Source organism: Primulina huaijiensis, chromosome 2, assembly GCF_012295235.1.
Source record: "Primulina huaijiensis isolate GDHJ02 chromosome 2, ASM1229523v2, whole genome shotgun sequence".
Classification (NCBI taxonomy): domain Eukaryota; kingdom Viridiplantae; phylum Streptophyta; class Magnoliopsida; order Lamiales; family Gesneriaceae; genus Primulina; species Primulina huaijiensis.
Genome location: NC_133307.1, coordinates 7,746,121 through 7,762,992, shown reverse-complemented (window position 1 = coordinate 7,762,992; position 16,872 = coordinate 7,746,121). Strand labels below are relative to the sequence as shown.

Genomic DNA, 16,872 nt, shown 5'->3' with positions numbered 1-16,872 from the left:
ATATATACATACATACATATATATATATATATAATAAACTAAGTTCGATTAGCTTATTTAAAGCAAATATTTTAATTTGATTTATAATAAACTAAGTTCGATTAGCTTATTTAAAGCAAATATTTTAATTTGATTTATAATCTAAAATGTAAAATATCTATCGGGTATACATTGACGGCGGTGTATGGTGGAATTGTAGATTTGAGAGTTGGAATGTAATTTTGCGGCGAAGTTTGGTACAATAAGTTTGAAAAAAAATTTAATTTGTTTTTTAATTATTAAGTTTGGTACAATAAGTTTGAAAAAAAAATTAATTTGTTTTTTAATTATTTTTTTTTCTCTTGATGATATTATATTCATTAAATTATAGAGTTTTTTCTTTCTAAATCATATATATTTATGATGACAATTTTTTCTTTCTAAATCATATATATTTATGATGACAATTCTAACAAGGTGTATTCAATTTTGAAAATTTAATTACTTTCATTAAATTTTATAGATTTAAAATTTTATAAATATTGAACATAGACTTATATAAACTCTATAAAAATTTAATGATATTTAAATTAGATTTTTCTATAGTCTTAGAAAATTTAGTAATATTCAAATTTGACTTTTTAAAAATCTAAAAAAATCTATAGGTATCCAATATTTCCCTAGATTTCCGATAAGTCTAATGTATTTCTTTACATACAAAATTTAAAACACTAGGTACAATTGTAAAAACTAAGAAATTGTCTTCTACTCACCCTAGAGATTTGGGTAGACTTTTAATTGAATAAAATATCATTCTCACCCCATATATTTCTCTTACTTACTCAAAAGAGGACACTTTTCTCCTCTCAAAAGGAAAATCAAGGGTTCCTCAAATGTCAGAGGTATGATTCATTTTTTGAATCGTCATTGATTTGATAAAAAAATATTATGATTTCTATGTATATTTCTGTTGAAATCATGTGTTCAACAAGTGTTTTTATGTGTTGTTCAACAAGTTTCCTTACGTGTTCTACAATAAATTGAATATATCAAGTACTCAAATCAAGACGTATTGAAGTGCTGTCGTGGATGTTGACAACATTCATGCACAACATCTAATCACTCTATTAGTTAGAGTGTTATTTATCAAAGAATATTTTCAGCTTCACAAATGCAACATCTGTAGTTTTGGTTATTTAGTTTGATAAGTGCCCTGAATGCACTTTGCTCCCTTACTTTGTTAAGGGAGTTAGTTTTTCTCTATTCACTAATACTAGTTTTGTTAATTGACAGGTTTTTCTAGTGAATCTTTTGCCCTAAGGTACCGCACAACTGAACACTTGTGCATAATTCTTTGTGTCATGTGTTATTTACGTAAAGTTTTGTGTGTTGAAATATTCCGATGCATGTTGTGTTAGTTGTTAAAATACCACACACAACACTTAACTCTAAAACACACGGTCACTTTATTTCACAATATTTTTACATCATACAACCACCCTTCAAGTGCCATGAGAGCAATAATAAAAAACAACTAACGAATTGATGAGCTCAAGAAACACAAAAAGAGCTTAAGACTAAACAAACTCAAAGCAAGATAAAAAATAAGATCACAGTTCACTATTAGTGTTAGCATTTTCCAGTGCAGATTCTTGTTCAATGGTATCACCGTCCTTTGTTCTTGATGGTCCAGCTCTTTCCAAAGTTTGTGCACCACTACAATTTGTATCATCCCTTTTTTTTGTTCATAATGGATAATCACGTCCAATAAAAATTTGTAATGAGTCACTTCATCTTCATAGTGAATGATAAATTCTTTGGCCTGAACAATTTGTTTGAGGAAAAAGTCAATTTGGTCCTGGACAAGTGCTGGGGTGATTATTATGAAGGCATGCGCTGAGACCGTGTTGCCAGCATCTGGAGCAACACTCGATTCAGACTAGGGTAGGTCTGTCTTCTGATTACCCTTGAACAAGGTAGGGGAAATATTCAGCATATCACTTACACCAGCCAGCTGCTCATCAATGTCTCTAATGAATCATTAAGAATCAAGGATCCCATAAATCAGTGATAAAAAAATGTAGTTTTGATGATTTGAATCCTCTCTCAGCAAATTGAAGAACTGTATTGTGAAAACCAATTTACCAAAATTATAGGAACCTTGAGTATCAATGAAAAATAGAACAAAATAGAACTAAGTCTTGTGGTATCTTCATCACTAAGGAGTCCAATTATGTATACCAATTTTGTGGAGAACAGAGTAAAAATACGTTAAATTCACTACAGAAAGACGGCTTGGATATGCTAGAAATTGAGTGATCAAAACTCCAATTAATACTGAAGTAACCTCATGAATGTTCGGTTGGAAGCCTTCTTCTGCATCAGCAGGAGTATGGTAGAGGTTGTTAATGATTACGAGACTGAACCATTGACTCTATCGCGAACAAAAACTTTCCCAAACTTGCCTGACCTTTCATAACCTACACCGAGTGAGAGATTGTTGTAGAACTCAAGAACATGCTTACGACATTATGACGGTAAATGAACTATATTTGTGACATCAAAATGTGGGCCATGAAAACTTGAAGGCATTGAAGACTCTAAGAAAATATGATGACGTTTGAGGTATGCCTAATTTAACCTCTGGAATACCTTATGTTTGTGGAGCATTCCAGCACCAAATGTTACAAAACTTTGGGACAACACGGTGCCTTGAACTTTCACACATGGATCTTATGGGTCCAATGAAAGTAGAAAGCTTGAGAGGTAAAAAGTATTCATTTTTTATGTTGATGATTTTCACGTTTTATATGAGTAAGTTTTCTAAGAGAAAATTCAGATACTTTTGTTGGGTTTAGAAACTTTAACAATCTTGATTTTGATAGTAATAAAGTTTTTATTGTGTTTTTAACATATTTACTCAAGTGTGAAGTTGTTAATTCAATATGAAAGCTGAAACTCGAATCTAGTCAAACTGAAAATCTCGCGAGCTATAGTGTTTCAATGATATCTCCCAACTCGATGATGAAAATGACCAGTCGCTAGAAAGATTGAACAGAAAACTCAATTTGAGACAAGTCATATTTCACATCAATTGGACTAAATAGGATGCTATCTAGACAAAATAATGTTTTCAAGACCAAATTGATTGCGTGAAAGCACCAATCAGTTGGGTATGAGCAGTTGCAGTATTTTTGTCAGCCTAATCAGCTGAGTTATCCAAATGAAATGATTCAGTATGCTTACTAAGCTAAGATGATGATCTACAAATAATATTCATAAGTCAAAGTCTAAATCAGAGTGTATGATGCAGAATTAGCAGACCTCATCAGTTTGGTTGAATTTAGCAGATGAGCCAAACTAAATGGACCAGTCTAAGCAGAGAAGCCAAACTGAATGATCAGTCTAGCTGAAGAGCCAAACTGAACAAAAACTTCAAAATCAGTTAGGCTCGGGAAAAGTGGCCAGCAAGGCGGAAATGACCGTTTTAATATCAGAAACAATACATAAACTTTTTCAATGGTTATATTCTTGTGTCTAACATATATATTATTCTTGGATCCAGTAAATACACCATCTTGAAGATCAAATACAAGCTTTGGAAGGGGATTCAAAGCATAGAAAACCTAGATGAAGAAATTATCTAAAACGAGAGCAAGCCCAATGTGTGTGTAAGGTCCAGGAATTTAATTCACGTAACCTGAATGCATGCAATCTAAGGTTTTATTTTATTATGCATAATTATTGCATGATAGGATTTATTTCACGAAATTTTAAAAGTTCATGCACTATGATTTTTAAGTTGCATTATGTGCTCGAACGAGGAACGGAGACCGGAGAATTATTAGGAAAAATTATTTTTATTACAAGATTAATTTTATTAATTAATATAAGATGTTTTAAATGTATTTTTCAAGAAATGAGCTTTATTGAGTATTTTTACCCGCCAGAGCATATTTTTCAGCGGTACGCAAATTTTATTGATACGGGAGACTTTTTGAGGGTTCAGATATTATTTTCAAAATCTTTGCAAAACGAAAATTTTCCGGGTGTGTGTTTGGGCATGATGAGACTATTTTTGAGCTTAGTGGGCTCAAAACTCTTTTAAACTTTAATTAATAGTTAATGGCCCATTATTGTTTATTATACTAGTTTATTTAATCCTAAAACACACCCTAAACCTAATATTACTATTCACCAGCCGACACCCTCCCCCAATCACCATTATCCCTCGGTTTCAGCAGCCAAAACCCAAGCAAAGCTTCGGCCAAGCCCTTCCCTTGCAAGAAAAATTTCTCCGGCGCTTCCCCGGCACTCGTTCTTCGATCTTCTTGCGTATACATGCTGTTGTGTGTTTGATTGTATGCGAAACTTTCGTCCAGCATTATACATGGAAGTTGTTTGTTTTGCTTCAAGTTTATGCATTTCTTTTTATTCCACTCACGGTTTTCTTCTGATTGTTGCAAGGAGGCTGTTGTATGGTGTGTTGAGGGTCTGTTATCACCAAGAAAGAAAGGGTTAGTAAGCTGGAAATGAGGCCTTGTCTAGTTGAGAAAGAGTCGGACGAGTTTCTTGAAGTTTTGGGCTCGTAGGTGGGTAGATCTATGGAGTGGCAGTGACCAGCGGTGCAAGGGCCAAAACGAGCCATGGACTAGACCCTGGTGGGTCTGAACCATGGCCTAGGAAAGTTCGGCCATTGCTGGGACAAGCCACGAAGTCGATCGATCTTGGGGTAGGAAGTTGGTCGCGATGGGCGTTTGAGGTGATCTTCGATCGTGCGAGCTGTGCTTATTGCGTGGCGGTGTAGCCGTGGTTTATTTGGGTCCAGAGGAGTCCTAGGATGGTCTAGGGAAGGTCGAGTCTTGGATGATCCGCTTGGTTTTGGAGTTAGGGAAGAAAACTTGGATAGGTAATACACAAAGGGTTCAAATAGGTGGGTTAGGAATTTTTCCAGCAGCTTGCAGGTCTTGGCCGAGGGGTTTAGGGGCTTAGTCTTGATGAATTTAGGGCCTTTTAGATGTTTATAAGATGTGGTAAAGAGTTGGGAAAATTTGGTTAAGTTTCGAGTCGATTCGGGTTAAAACCGGGACCCCGGTCCAAGTTTTAAAACGAATCGATTAAGTTTTGTAATGGGCTCGAGTTTACGTTTAAGAAATAATTTTAAAGATGTTTTGGAATGTTTTGAGGATTTTGGTAAGCTTCGGGTCAATCTTTAGAGGTCCAGGGGTTAAACGGTCATTTTGGCTTTTCAGGGGCAAAATGATCATTTTGCACCCGGGGTGAGATTTTTGTCCTGGCAGCTCCCTGAGCATATTTTTATCATGTTTAAAATGTTTATGCATCATGTATATGATTTTTATGAAATTATGATAAATACGGTGCATGCTTGGTTTTAAGAAAAAGTTACGTGTATGTATGTTTTTATTAAGTGGTGAATATAATGATGTTTTTGAAGGATGTGAATTAGTTGTGACTGATGATGTATATGTATACGATGACATATGATATGATGAGGCCAAGGCTCAGTGGATGGGTAATGCTGTCGCTGATATCTTACCGTCGGGTACCACGGTTATACGTAAATGGATCCATCGCATAGAACTGATACGATAGAGGTGATACGAAAGTCACAACTAATGAACTGAATTCAATTAAAGAAAATGTATACGTATATGATGACATGATGATACATGCTTTGACACGTTACGATTTTATACGACATGTTTATGCTCATGCTTTAAGTTCACGAAATATTTGTTGGTTATGGTACTTTTCACTGTTGTGTGCTATGTATATACACTTGTTATTCTTGGTACAGGTGTGTTGAGTCTTTAGACTTACTAGGCGTGTGTGATGCAGGTGAGCTTAATGCTGAGGGGACTGGAGGTGCCGAACTCTGAGTAGACAGACCTGGTGGGGTGACACGACCCGCGGACCGCATGTTTTCCGCATTATGATTTATGAGATATGAGAGGATCTGAAGATTTTTATACGTTGATGATTTTAAGATTTTATTTTGTTTATGTTTACGTATGATTTTGGATGAGTTTGGTTATTTTAAACTGCACTATTTTTACTGTCAAATATTTAAGATCATTTTTAAATGTTATTTCGAAAATGCGAGTTTTTTAAAAAAATAATAATAATAATTCAGCACTTTTAAATCAGTAGATGTTACAGTTGGTATCAGAGCAAGGGTCCTGTATAGGGTTGTGTCACCGCCAGCTTCTACCGCTAAGTCTTCAAGCCTAAAGTCTGTAAGCTTTTATGCTTTAAATGTTTGAAATGATTTACTGTTATCACCTGCATGCTAACATGATTTACGCTTTACGATGATTTACTGTACATGTTTAACTGCTTTTACGATTTAAGGAATTACTGTTTTAAAATTAGATTAATTACATGATGTGTTACGTTTATAAATTGGACTGTATTCAGATATGCGTCCCAGATGTGCTCCCAGCTACCCGAGTACTCGAGGGTTGTGTCTGGGACCTCCACCACCACCGCCATGGGACCCAGCTACCCGAGTACTTGAGGGCATAGCGAGGCTCATGAAGCAGGCCCAACTAGGCCAGCAGGCACCCCGACAACAGACCGATGTGTATGAGCAGTTCCGTCAGCTTTACTCGAAGGAGTTTGGGGGTACCACCGATCCATTCGTGGCAGAGGGATGGATTAGGTCTCTAGAGTTGCATTTTGAGTACCTTCAGATGAGGGATGATGTAGAGCCCAAAATCAGTGCACGTAAATTCCATGCATTTATTTAATGGTTAAAGCGTTTATTTATATTTAAAAGTTATTTTAATGATACATTATTTATTCAAATTGCATTATTTTTAATTATTTATGTTTATGTGATGCACAATTAAAATATTTTCTCGATTTTCATGTTTCAGGCGAGTATTCGATGCGGGATCGAGGGGAGGTGACCGATGAAGATTTTGGCAATTTTTAAATGTGGTATTTTATTTTTAAGTTAAGGTTGGGGCATATTAATTAATTTAATAAGTTTCAGCATTTTAAAGCCTAGATTATATATTTAGTGAGTTTAGAATTTTAAAACTCTTAAAGTTGGCTTTGTGCACTTTTTTGTTAGAGAGGTGAATTTTATAAAATTAGTGTGTATTTTATTTCAATTAATGGAATTGTTAAGTTAGTGTTTTGATTAACTGTTATTTAGAGGTTAATTTTTAATTAAGCGAATCAATTCCCTAAATTACTCTAAAACACACGCACACACCCCTACACACACACTCACACGTAAAACACACAACACACACATACACACTTTATTTTTCAGATTTTTGAGAGTCAAAAACCTAGGGTTCTTGAGAGAAAAGCAGCCGCCCCTTCCCTTCGATTTTTCCAGCAAGTTTCGGTGATTTTTATTGCAAGAATATCGTTCCACGATCGTCCCGGACCAAGCTTCGCACCGTCTCCGCTTCGGTATCGCCGTATCGTGAGTTTTTCACATCAAAGGCACGTATATTCTGTTTTTCCTGCGTCGATCTTGTCATAGTATTAAATTAATGTGTTTTGTGTGAAAACATGTGAATGTTAAGTAGTAGTTTGAGCAGAAAAATTTATTGGATGTGTTTTGAAGAAATTCTTAGAACTAAAGCTCGAATTTGCTGTCTTTTTTGAAAACTGCGATTTTTAGGTTGAGAATTTGGGAAAACTTTTAACATATGAAACGTATAACTTTTTGATACCTTCGATTTGATATAAAATTCAAAATATTTGGACGAAAATTGAGTGAGTTATGATCGTTTCGTGAGACTGCTCAAACTGCGTTTTCTGGAAAACTATGTTGTTGATGCGTTCTTGAAGTTTATTGTTGAAGGCTTCGTTGGTGATCGACAGGTGATCGTTGCTGCATTTAGGTATGCTTAGTATGATGTTGGGTTGGTATTTGGTATGCCGGTTAATGTCGATAGGCAATCTAATTCATTAGAAGTCGTAGGAAACGATTTGGTTTCAATTTTCGTGTTTTTGAGTTGTATTGTGGCATAGGTTGGATTTCGGTGCTTCGAGATCTTTGTACCGGTGGTGTCAATGTAGTTGCATCCTAGGATGGGTCTCGGGGTGCCGGTTCATAGCCCGTACAATCGAATTTAGAATGTTAAGTAGCACATGTACATAAATTTCGTTTGTTTTCTTCTCCCACAGGTACACGGACCCCCACACGGACCTTGGCACGGGGTCCGTGCCCTTGTTCCTTCCGAAGTGTCAAAAATCAGTGTCTACACGGACCCCTACACGGACCTAGGCACGAGGTCCGTACCTTCCCTTTTCTTCACACACATTTTATAGAGCCTACACGGACCCTTAGACGGACCCAAGCACGGGGTCCGTTTCCTCACGTCTGTTCGAGTGTAATTATGCAGTACCTACACGGACCCGGACCCGGAGGGGTGCACGGGGGCCGTGTACTCCAATTTTTGGGAAAAATATATTGATTATTTTGGGGTTGTGTGTCATAGTTTAGTACGATGATTAAACGAGGTCAAGTCCCGAGTAATCTAGAACGTCATAAGCATTTGATTTGATTCGGTGGTGAGCACAAATACCTACATCTAAGTTATGCAAGTTAAGTATTTAAAACTCAAGCTAGTATGTTGCAGCAGCGGCCCCAAGCGAGATCCAACGAATCCCTCAATGCTAAGTAAGTATGTTTGACATGTAAAAGAAAATACTTTTAAGTTTTTGAGGTATGCTAAATGTCTTGTGACCAAATTATGAACGTGTTTGGAAGACGGAGAATGTGCTTGGGGACCTCTCCAACTATGAATGGGTTTGGAAGTCGGTGAACGTGACCGAGGACCTCTCCACCCTGGTAAAGCATGACCGTGTTTAGATCAAGATTGGAAAGTGGTAAAGCATGATCAGGGTCCAATCCACCCGTTAAATTATGAACGGAGATCTCATGTATGTGGCAGTGGATCTTTCCTGTCAGCCCAGTATTGTGATTTAGTCTGATCAGACAATTTTATGTATGGGTCACACGTTTTGAAACATGCCTCTACGCAAAATTATGTTATGTATGCCCAAGTATGTAAGATCCAAGTATGTTTACGAAAGTTTTATGATCATGGCACGTCTATGTTATGTTATTATTTTCAAGTTCTAAGTACGCTCATGTTGTCAAGTTCAAGTTCATGTTTCTAGTATGCACATCTTATTTTGAAGATGCATGTGGTTGTATTACGTAGTACTTGCTACCTTCCAGTTTATACGTGTTGAGTCTTTATTCTCATTAGACTTGATCGATGCAGGTGGGGATGACTTTGAGGAGACGAGGGGTGGGGACCAAAGAGCAGGCTCGGATTGAGCAGGAGGCTAGACCCGAGGACCGCCCATGTTTTATGTTTTTAAGTTCTTAAGCATGAAAATTTTAATACTCTGATTTCACGTTTTGGCTTACGATGTTTAAACAAGTATTTTCTTTAACAAACTTTATTTGGGAGCTCTTGTATCGCAAATACTTTTGGATGAGCAATTTAATTGTGATCACACTTTGAAAGTTATTTGTATTTAAGATAATTTTTAATTTTTCCGTAAATTTTAAGTAGTTTAAAAGTACAGTACGTTACAGATGACGACCAGGCCAGGGGCGCCATTTATATGCTGAGGGATGACGCGTCCCTTTGGTGGGAGGAAGCTGCACATGTCGTGGATGTGGCTACTCTCACTTGGGCCAGATTTAAAGAGATGTTCTTCGGGAAGTATTTACCAGCTGACGTCAGGGGCCGCCTGATGAGGGAGTTCATGAGTCTCCGACAGGGGGACTTATCTGTGGCGGATTTCATCCGCAAGTTTGACAGGAGCTGCCATTTTGTGCTCATGATAGCGGGAGATGCCGCCCAGAAGTTGAGGCATTTCTTAGATGGACTGAGACCCACCCTTCGTCGGGACGTCATGCTGATAAGGCTGGCAGGTTATGATGAGGCCACCGCCTGCAATTTTCAGGTGGAGCAGGCTCTGCGGGACATAGACTATGAGATGCAGAGAAAGCGACATCAGACTCAGTCCAGTTCCCAGCCTCAGAAAAAGCAGTTTACTAGGCTGCTGAGATAGAAGGGGCAGCAGAAGCCCCAAGGGCAGTTTAGGAGGCCACAGCAGCAGCAGCAGTGACCTCCTCAGGCGCCAGGGGTGCCTAAGCCAGATGACAGGCAGCCATGCCCGCAGTGCAGCAGGTTCCATTTTGGCAAGTGCATGTGGGGGACCTTTAAATGCTTCGTTTGTGGACAGAAGGGCCATATAGCAGCGGATTACCCTAGGAGCCAAGGCCCCACTACTGGCCAAGCTTATGTGATGCATGCCGAGGAGGCCGAGGCAGAGCTAGACTCGACACTGATTACTTGTAACCTTTTTGTTTAAAATTTTAATTGTCGCACGATTGCATGGATTTAATGCTTGCTTGAAGATTTATTTATTGGGATTGATAACTTAAGAGGAATTAAGATGCATGATATACCTAGTTGGGCCTAAGAATGTAATTGTTTGATTGGGAACCAATTTTATCAACCAATTATTTTATGGGGTCAAGTTGCAATTTTCGAACTTTGAGGGGTTAATTTGAAATTTTTGATCTTTCTAAGGATTAATTTCAAATTTTTGGGAACGATGTTTGGGTTAGGTTAGTGATTTTTTGAAGATTTTGGGTTAATTGCCGATAGAAAATTCCTTAAGTTCAACACTATTAGATTTGATGGTATGCTTTGTCGTAGAGAGGATATATATTTCAGGTGTAGCCACGCATGTATTTCTAGATTTATGGGCTACACATTCGTTTATATCTGAATCATTCATCAAGCGACTAGGAATCATACCAGTAGCGATGGATTTAGGGTTTAGAGTATCGATCCCATCCGGAGATCAGATGTTCACTTCTCATATAGTGAAGAGATTGGATCTTCGGTTACAGAAGTATACGGTGCACGCAGATTTGATAGTGCTACAATTACCGGAGTTCGAAATCATCTTGGGGATGGACTGGCTATTTTCTCATGGTGCAGTCATAGATTTTCGACAGAGGTCAGTGTCTGTCAGACTGCCCAGTTTAAAGCCGTTTGTTTTTGAGGCAGCTAGACATCAGCAGATGCCGCACGTCAGTTCCTGCTTGTGTGCGAGGAAGATTATGAGGAGAAGCTGCCAGGCGTTTTTGGCCAGGATCGTGTCAGTGTTTGAGCTAGTCGAGCAGAGGATAGAGGACGTTGATGTGGTCAGGGAGTTCTTCGGTGTTTTCCCTGTCGATGTTTCAGCCATCCCACCAGACAGAGAGGTGGAATTTTCGATTGAGCTTATTCCAGGCATAGTACCGATATCTAAAGCATGTCAGTTAGCGCCTGCAGAGATGAAGGAGCTCAAAGATCAGATTCAGGATCTACTAGATAAGGGTTTCATCTGCCCTAGCTTTTTTCCTTGGGGTGCTCCAGTTCTGTTTGTCAAGAAGAAAGATGGCAGCATGTGACTGTGTATTGACTACAGAGAGCTGAACAGAGTCACAGTCAAGAATAAGCACCCGCTGCAGAGGATCGAGGATTTGTTTGATCAGCTTCAGGGAGCATCGGTGTTCTCGAAGATAGACCTTCGATCCGGATACCACCAGCTGAAAGTGAGGGAGTCTGATGTACATAAGACAGCCTTTCGAACTCGTTACGAGAACTATGAGTTTATGGTGATGCCCTTCGGCCTGACGAACGCGCCAGCGATCATCATGGATCTCATGAATCGCGTGTTTCAGCCATACTTGGATCACTCCGTCATAGTTTTCATTGACGATATCCTGATCTATTCGAAGAGCATAGAGGAGCACAGTCAGCACCTGAGGACAATACTGTAGACTCTACAGGACAGGCGGCTGTAGGACAAGTTCAGTAAGTGTGAGTTCTGGCTGGACAGAGTGGCATTCTTGGGCCACAATGTATCTCATGATGGTATAGAGGTCGACCCTAGTAAGGTCGAGGCAGTCAGAGATTGGCCAGTGCCTAAGAGCGTGATAGAGATCCGTAATTTTTTGGGATTAGCAGGTTACATGTAGAGCCCAAAATCAGTATATGTAAAACCTATGCATTTATTTAAGTTTAAAATGATTTTTAGCGATGCATGATTGATGAATTTGCATTATTTTAAATTATTTGTATAATTTGATGCACGTTAAAACATTTTCCTTGAGTTTTACATTTCAATCGAATATTCGATGCATGATCGAGGAAAAGAGTCCGACGATGATTTTGGGTGATTTTAAAATGTGTTATTTTATTTTAAGTCAAGAAAGTGACATATTAAATGATTTATTATGTTTTTAAGCATTTTAAATCCTAATTTATTTATTAGGTGATTTTAAGATCTTAAAACTTTTAAAGTGCTCAATTGTGTATTTTATTTTAATTAAGGAAGTTTTGTAAAGTTAGTGTTGATTAACATTTTAATTATTAATTAAGCCAATAATTACCCCTAATTAAACACACACACACATACATGATGCACACACACAAATATACACACACACCCATGTCCCTTGGACACCCATTTCAGTTTTTGGTAAAGGGGAATAGAGCTCTTAAGTTTTTATTTTCAACAACCACCATTTCATTCCCTCCCTTGTTAATTCCTGAAGCACACGTCCATTTCTTCAAGAAAATCGTGCCGCAATTCGTCTAGGATCGGCCATCGCATCTCTCCGCATCGATAGTCGTCGTTTCGTGAGTATAATCATCAAAGGCATGTATATTCTTTCGTTTTCGCATCGATCTTGTCATAGTAATTATTTTGTTGTATATTGTATAAAAAAAACGTGTGTTATGAAAACATTTGAGCAAAAAATGTTTGAAACGATTTTGGATCTCAAAAACTGAGTCTGCTGTCTTTTCGAATACTGTGAATTTAAGGTCGATTTTCTGGAAAAACTCTCAACATATAAAACGTATCACTTTTTGATACCTTTGATTTGATAGTAAATTCGTAATTTTTTTTTGATAAGAAACGAAAGAGATATGATTTTTATCGTAAAATCGCACAAACTGTGAAATTTTTGTGTCACAAAATCCGTCACCCTTTGTTATTTCAAATTCTGTGACTTATAAGTTGATTTTCTTGAAATGTTTTCAACATATGATTTGTAGTACTCTGTATTATCTTTGATTTGACAGTAAATTTGTAATTTTAAGATAAGAAATGAGAGAGATATGATTTTTATCGTAAACCCGCTCAAGCTGTGAAAATTTGTGCATGTTCTTCATGTTTTTTCAAGTTTTGGTTGCAAGCTTCGTTGGGATCTCCAGAATCTTTGCTGCTTTGATTAGGTCAGCATGTCCAGAGCGTTCCAACGAAGACCTCGACGCTTTTTAAGTATGTTCGACGTGCAAAAATAAAATGTTTTATGTTTTTGAGGTATGCGAAATGTCTTGTGACCAAATATGAACGGGTTCGGAAGTCGGTGAACGTGGCCGAGAATCTCTCCACCCCGGTAAAGCATGATCGGGTTTAGATCAGGATTGAAAAGTGGTAAAACATGACCAGAGACTAATCCACTAGGTAAAGCATGACCGGAGATCTCATGTATGTGGTAGTGGACATCCCTGCCAGCCCAGTACTATGGTTTAGTTTGATCAAGCGCATTTATGTTACGGGTCACTTGCTTTAAAACATATCTTCTGATCAAGCACATTTATGTTACAGGTCACTTGATTTGAAACATATCTCTACTCAAAATGATGATGGTTATGTATGCTAAAGTATGTATGATGTAAGTATGTTTATGAAAAGTTTTACGATATGATGGCACGTCTATGTTCATGTTATTACGTTCAGGTTTCAAGTATATACGCTCTACTTTAAAATGCATGTGATTTTATTATGTATTACTTGTTACTTCCAATTTATACATGTTGAGTCTTTAGACTCACTAGACTTGATCGATACAGGTGAGGACGAGTATGAGGAGACGAGGGGTGGGGGCCAATGAGTCGGCTCGGACTGCGCAGGAGGCTAAACCCAAGGACCGCCTACGTTTTAAGAATTTTTGTATGTTGATTCAAATACTCTGATTTTCATGAGATTGCTTTACGTTGTTTGAACCAATCTTTTTGCAAACTATATTTGTAATCTTTTTATTGCAAATATTTTGGACTAGTAGTTTATCTTTATTACAATGTGAAGGATTTCTATTTATTTAAGAAATTTTTTTATTTTTCTGCAAATTTTAAAATAGTTTAAAAAGTACGGTACGTTACAGTTGGTATCAGAGCGATGTTCTTGTAAAGGGTTATGCCTACTGCCAGTTGCGAGAAGCTCACGAAGTCACACCTCAAGTCTGTAAGTTTTAAAGTTGTAAATTCTTTCAAGTAGTATGCATCAAGTCATGATTTCAGCATATACAAGTGTTAAGTTCAAATTACGTGCATCTTATGATATAAATATTCTATTACTACATGTGGGGTTTATGTGTTGGGTAAATGTTGGAACAGTATGCCCCCTAGACGTAGGATTGTGCGTGGAGCAGGCGATGAGGGTAGAGAGCCTCAGGATGGGGAAAGGGCCACTCCTCCTCGTCCACCCCCAAATATGCAGGCTCAGATGCTTGCTTGGATGACTCAGTTCTTTGCACAGTTTGCAGGGAACCAGACTACAGTAGACACAGAGGCGAGGCCCAGACCAGAAGCAGTTTATGAGGTTTAGGAGAATGGATCCGAAGGATCGGGAACTACTGACCTGATGGTAGTCGAGGGATGAATTAAGTCCATCGAGGTAATATTTGCGTTCATGGAGCTACAGGACGCAGATAGGGTCTGGTGTGCCACTGTCCTACTGTGGTGGGAGAGCGCATCGTGTCAGTGAACTTGCAAACACTGACGTGGACTAGTTTCAAGGAGGTTTTCTACTCCAAGTACTTCACTGAGGAAGTACGCTCCTGCTGACCAGGGAGTTCATGACGCTCTGACAAGGAGACAACAGCGTGGTAGAATTTGTCAGGAAGTTCGAGAGGAGGTGTCACTTTGTGCCCCTCATTGCGAATGATGCCTGGGAGAAGCTGAGGCATTTTATTGACGGTTTACGGCCGATCTTGCGTCGTGATGTTCGAGTGACTTGTCCTACTACCTATGTCGTTACTGTATCTAGGGCATTGGTGGCAGAACAGGACCAGAGGGACATCGAGAATGACAGGCAGGGCAAGAAGCCCTATCAGGCACCCCATCAGTAGCAGCGACCTCAGTTTAAAAGGTATTTCCAGGAACAGCAGGGAAAGGGGTCATTTCAGGGACCGCCGAAAGGAAAGGGTCCTATTCCTCAGCAGAAGGCTCCCCAGAGACCCAATGAGTAGCCGGTGTGCCCGAAGTACAACCGCCAGCATCCAGGACAATGTTTGTGGGGATCAAGCAAATGCTTCAAGTGTGGGGCCAACGATCATGTGCTGAATGACTGCCCACAGTGGAGGCAGACGACCCAGGGTAGAGTGTTTGCCATGCAGGCAGAGGAGGCGAACCTAGACACAACCCTGTTGCCTGGAAATATTTTCATAAAGAGAGTAGCCACGAAGGCCTTGTTAGATTCCGGGGCTACACACTCTTTTATTTTGGAAACTTTCGCTAATCATCTGGACGTCAAGTCTATTGGACTCGACGGGAACTATTCAGTGACAATCCCATCAAGAGAAGAGTTATCAGCTACTAGTGTGGTCAAAGACATTGATCTTGAACTGCAGGGCCACCTAATGTATGCCGATCTAATTGTGTTGTCGATGCCAGAGTTTGACATTATATTGGGAATGGACTGGCTGAGGAAGAACATAGTTCTTATTGACTTTCAGAAAAGATCATTGTTGGTAAGACCGTTGGACATTGAGCAATTTCTCTTTGAGCCGGATAGATGGAGGAGTTTCCCTCGCATGATCTCTTGCATGCAGGCTCATAGACTTATTCATAAGGGGTGTCAGGTATTCTTGGCCAGCATTATTTTCGCACCTGACGCACCCACTCCGTCGATATCTGATGTACCAGTGGTCAGAGATTTTCCTGATGTTTTTCATGAAGACGTCATCGACCTTCCACCTAAGAGAGAGGTGGAGTTTGCCATTGATCTTGTGCCAAGAACCGTGCCAATCTCTAAGACAGCGTACCATTTAGCTCCAGCTGAGATGTTTGAGCTCAAACAGCAGATTCAGGAGCTACTAAATAAAGAATTCATATGCCTTAGTTTTTCACCATGGGGCGCACCCGTGCTATACGTTAAGAAGAAAATGGGAGCATGAGGTTGTGTATCGATTACCGAGAACTGAACAAGGTAACGATCAAGAATAAATACCCACTACCAAGGATCGAGTACTTGTTCGATCAGTTGCAGGGAGCTACAGTGTTCTCTAAGATAGATCTCTGATCTGGGTATCATCAATTGAAGGTAAAAGATGCAGATGTTCATAAGACAACCTTCAGAATCAGATATGAGCATTACGAGTTCTTAGTAATGCCATTCGGACTGACGAATGCTCCAGAAATTTTTATGGACTTGATGAATCGAGTATTTCAGCCCTACCTAGATCTGTTCTTCATAATGTTCATTGACGACATTCTCATCTACTTGAAGAGCCATGAGGAGCACAATCAGCATTTGGGTACAGTTTTGTATGTCTTGCAGAGTCGCAAGCTGTTAGCCATGCCAACAGGGCAAAGCAATTTTGTGTTATACACCGATGCTTCTAAGCTCGGTTTAGGCGCAGTATTGATGCAGCACGGTCGGGTTATAGCTTATGCCTCCAGATAGTTGAAAGAGCATGAGAAAAACTACTCGATTTATGATCTTGAGTTAGCTGTCGTTGTCTTTGCATTGAAAATATGGAGATATTACTTGTACGGCAAGAAATGCCAGATATTTAATGATCACAAGAGTCTC

At 38.9% G+C, this 16,872-nt stretch overlaps 2 protein-coding genes across 2 annotated transcripts; both read left to right on the top strand.

Moving 5' to 3' along the window:
* Positions 1-10,822: 10,822 nt before the first annotated feature.
* LOC140991836 (uncharacterized) lies at positions 10,823-11,455 on the top strand. Its single transcript, XM_073461997.1, has one exon. It carries the CDS (start codon positions 10,823-10,825, stop codon positions 11,453-11,455), a length of 633 nt encoding a protein of 210 aa, XP_073318098.1.
* Positions 11,456-15,448: 3,993 nt separating this feature from the next.
* On the top strand, positions 15,449-16,633 carry LOC140991827 (uncharacterized). Its single transcript, XM_073461992.1, has 2 exons — positions 15,449-16,122; positions 16,618-16,633. Exons 1-2 carry the CDS (start codon positions 15,449-15,451, stop codon positions 16,631-16,633), a joined length of 690 nt encoding a protein of 229 aa, XP_073318093.1.
* The last annotated feature ends 239 nt before the right edge of the window (positions 16,634-16,872 follow it).